The sequence below is a fragment of the Montipora capricornis genome, chromosome 3 (assembly GCF_036669925.1).
Source record: "Montipora capricornis isolate CH-2021 chromosome 3, ASM3666992v2, whole genome shotgun sequence".
Lineage (NCBI taxonomy): Eukaryota > Metazoa > Cnidaria > Anthozoa > Scleractinia > Acroporidae > Montipora > Montipora capricornis.
Genome location: NC_090885.1, coordinates 8270878 through 8272970, shown reverse-complemented (window position 1 = coordinate 8272970; position 2093 = coordinate 8270878). Strand labels below are relative to the sequence as shown.

Below are 2093 nucleotides of genomic sequence, written 5' to 3'. Positions count from 1 at the left end.
TTAGTTCTACGTTGCCAAACAGCTATATATTTCTTCACTAAAACATCACCTACAAGATTCGTAACCATGGGAAAAGTAGTCCCTTATGTTTTCGGAAGGGATATTCTTTTCAATTTTGGTACTGAAAAAGGTCACCTAGCAGTTGCGAATGAGCAAATGGTTCCCTAGCAAGTTCTTAGAAGGTAACTTTCAGCTAACAATTCAGTTCTAAAATTTTCGGACACTTAAAATTTCAGCTAAGATATCCAAACAGATCAAATTCGTCTAGGTCATAAAAACATCTGTTTAGAAATCATTATACATTACAAGATGCCTAGAAATGTCTCTCGAAGGCTTTTGGCTTAATTTGCTCGTTGGGTACCCTTGAGCTGTAGCGAGAGCTTTGTAATGTTCCATCACGATCCCAACAGCTAGCTTTGTAAATTATCCTAGATTGTTGTAAACGACTCAAACGATATTTGTAAGGGAACAGAGACTTAACCCGGTGAGTTTTCTGGAAAATGGAAGGTCTGACCTTCATTGTAAAATAAGAAACTATTGATTCAGAACTTAAATCCAACATTGAATGTAAACGTTGGCAGTGAAAAATTGTTTCTCTACTGACTGCCAATTGACGTCAGCTTTTCATGCGTCTCTCCTGTTATTGATCATGAATTGCGTCATAACATTGTCAAAGTAGCTGTGGATCCACGAGGTGAGATGAGATGGGAAAACGGAAAATGTTGTAACCTCGGACAAATCGGGAGGAAGAAAGCTGAGAACTAGTTTGTACAGAATCCGCTGGTCACAATAACCCGAGGCCCATATTACAAGCACGCTTTTCTTTTCCAAGATGTCGGCTGAATTTTACCTCCGATACTACGTCGGGCACAAAGGAAAATTCGGCCACGAGTTTCTAGAATTCGAGTTCCGACCAGATGGTGAGTGTTTTAATTGTCAACTGCAGCATCTCAGAGAATTCTTTGCAAACTCAGCAATTTTCTTGGTTGATTTCAGGAAAACTTCGTTATGCCAACAACTCGAACTACAAGAACGATGTGATGATTCGAAAAGAGGTTAGGCAGTTTTCGATCTTACTGCGTCAAGTCTATTCCTGCTTTGTCACAAGCTACTACTTAGGTCGTACATGGGCAGATGTTCGGCGTGCAATGTTCTATCTGATAACTGTATGAGTAAATAGCCATACGTGAGGTAATCAGGGTTAATTTACTGTTGCTTGCCTTTGTTGAATGTCTTTACAGGCATTTGTTCATAAAGCCGTCATGGATGAGCTAAAACGAATAATCGAAGACAGTGAGGTAATCACCATTTTGAGTTTTTGTTGTTGTATTTCCGAGACATAATTATGTCATGAAATTAAAACCATTATGAAGGTTTTGCTCATGTCGTTCAAATTCCATGATTATTGTATTTCAACGCGAAAAGTCCTTTCTTATCGCAACTGTAATAGTCTTATTATCTACAATTCATCTTGTTGACGAGGCAGTTTTTCAATCTCTTTATTTCGTTGTGGTCTCCCAAAGACCAAACGGGAAAAAATGTGTGGCAGATTTTGACAATACATGATGAGCTAATGAGTCAGTTATTATTATTATAGGGTGGCAGCTTAACTTTTTTGTGCATAGCTAGGCTGAACTCAAAACTTCTCTAGGTCACTCATGTTATGTACAACCCCTCCCCCTCTCAAAAAAAAAAAGAGAATGATATCACAATTAGTGATTTTGCTAAGAAGCTGTGTCCAAGGAAATATTATTTTTAACATTTGCCATTCGCTATCCTTTTTTTTGTGAAGAGCTTTGGGAAAAAACCAGGTCTGAGCACCCATGAGTCTCCTGAGGCACCATGCTTAAAAATAAACATCTCGCTGAAATGGGCTATGTCATGTTATTTTAGGGTGTTTTGAGGAAATCTTTAGTTACTCATGAGTTTAAAACTTGAAAATGTTAATGTGGCATTCCTTTACATCACAAAAAAGATGATTGTGAGCAAAAAATTACCTTTATCCAGGCGACTTGCCATAAACTTGAAAAACTTTAGGCAGATTTTTTTCAAGATTACCCAAATCCAATTTGTTTCAATCTTGTCCATTAATT

General features: G+C 37.6%; 1 protein-coding gene across 1 annotated transcript in view; it reads left to right on the top strand.

Moving 5' to 3' along the window:
• The first annotated feature begins 765 nt into the window (after positions 1–765).
• LOC138042042 (protein mago nashi homolog) overlaps positions 766–2093 on the top strand; it is a 6575-nt gene continuing 5247 nt past the window's right edge. The window contains exons 1-3 of the mRNA XM_068887776.1: positions 766–920; positions 997–1055; positions 1242–1298. Coding sequence (XP_068743877.1) covers positions 833–920; positions 997–1055; positions 1242–1298 — 204 coding nt within the window. The 5' untranslated portion in view covers positions 766–832. The remainder of the gene's footprint in view (positions 921–996; positions 1056–1241; positions 1299–2093) is intronic.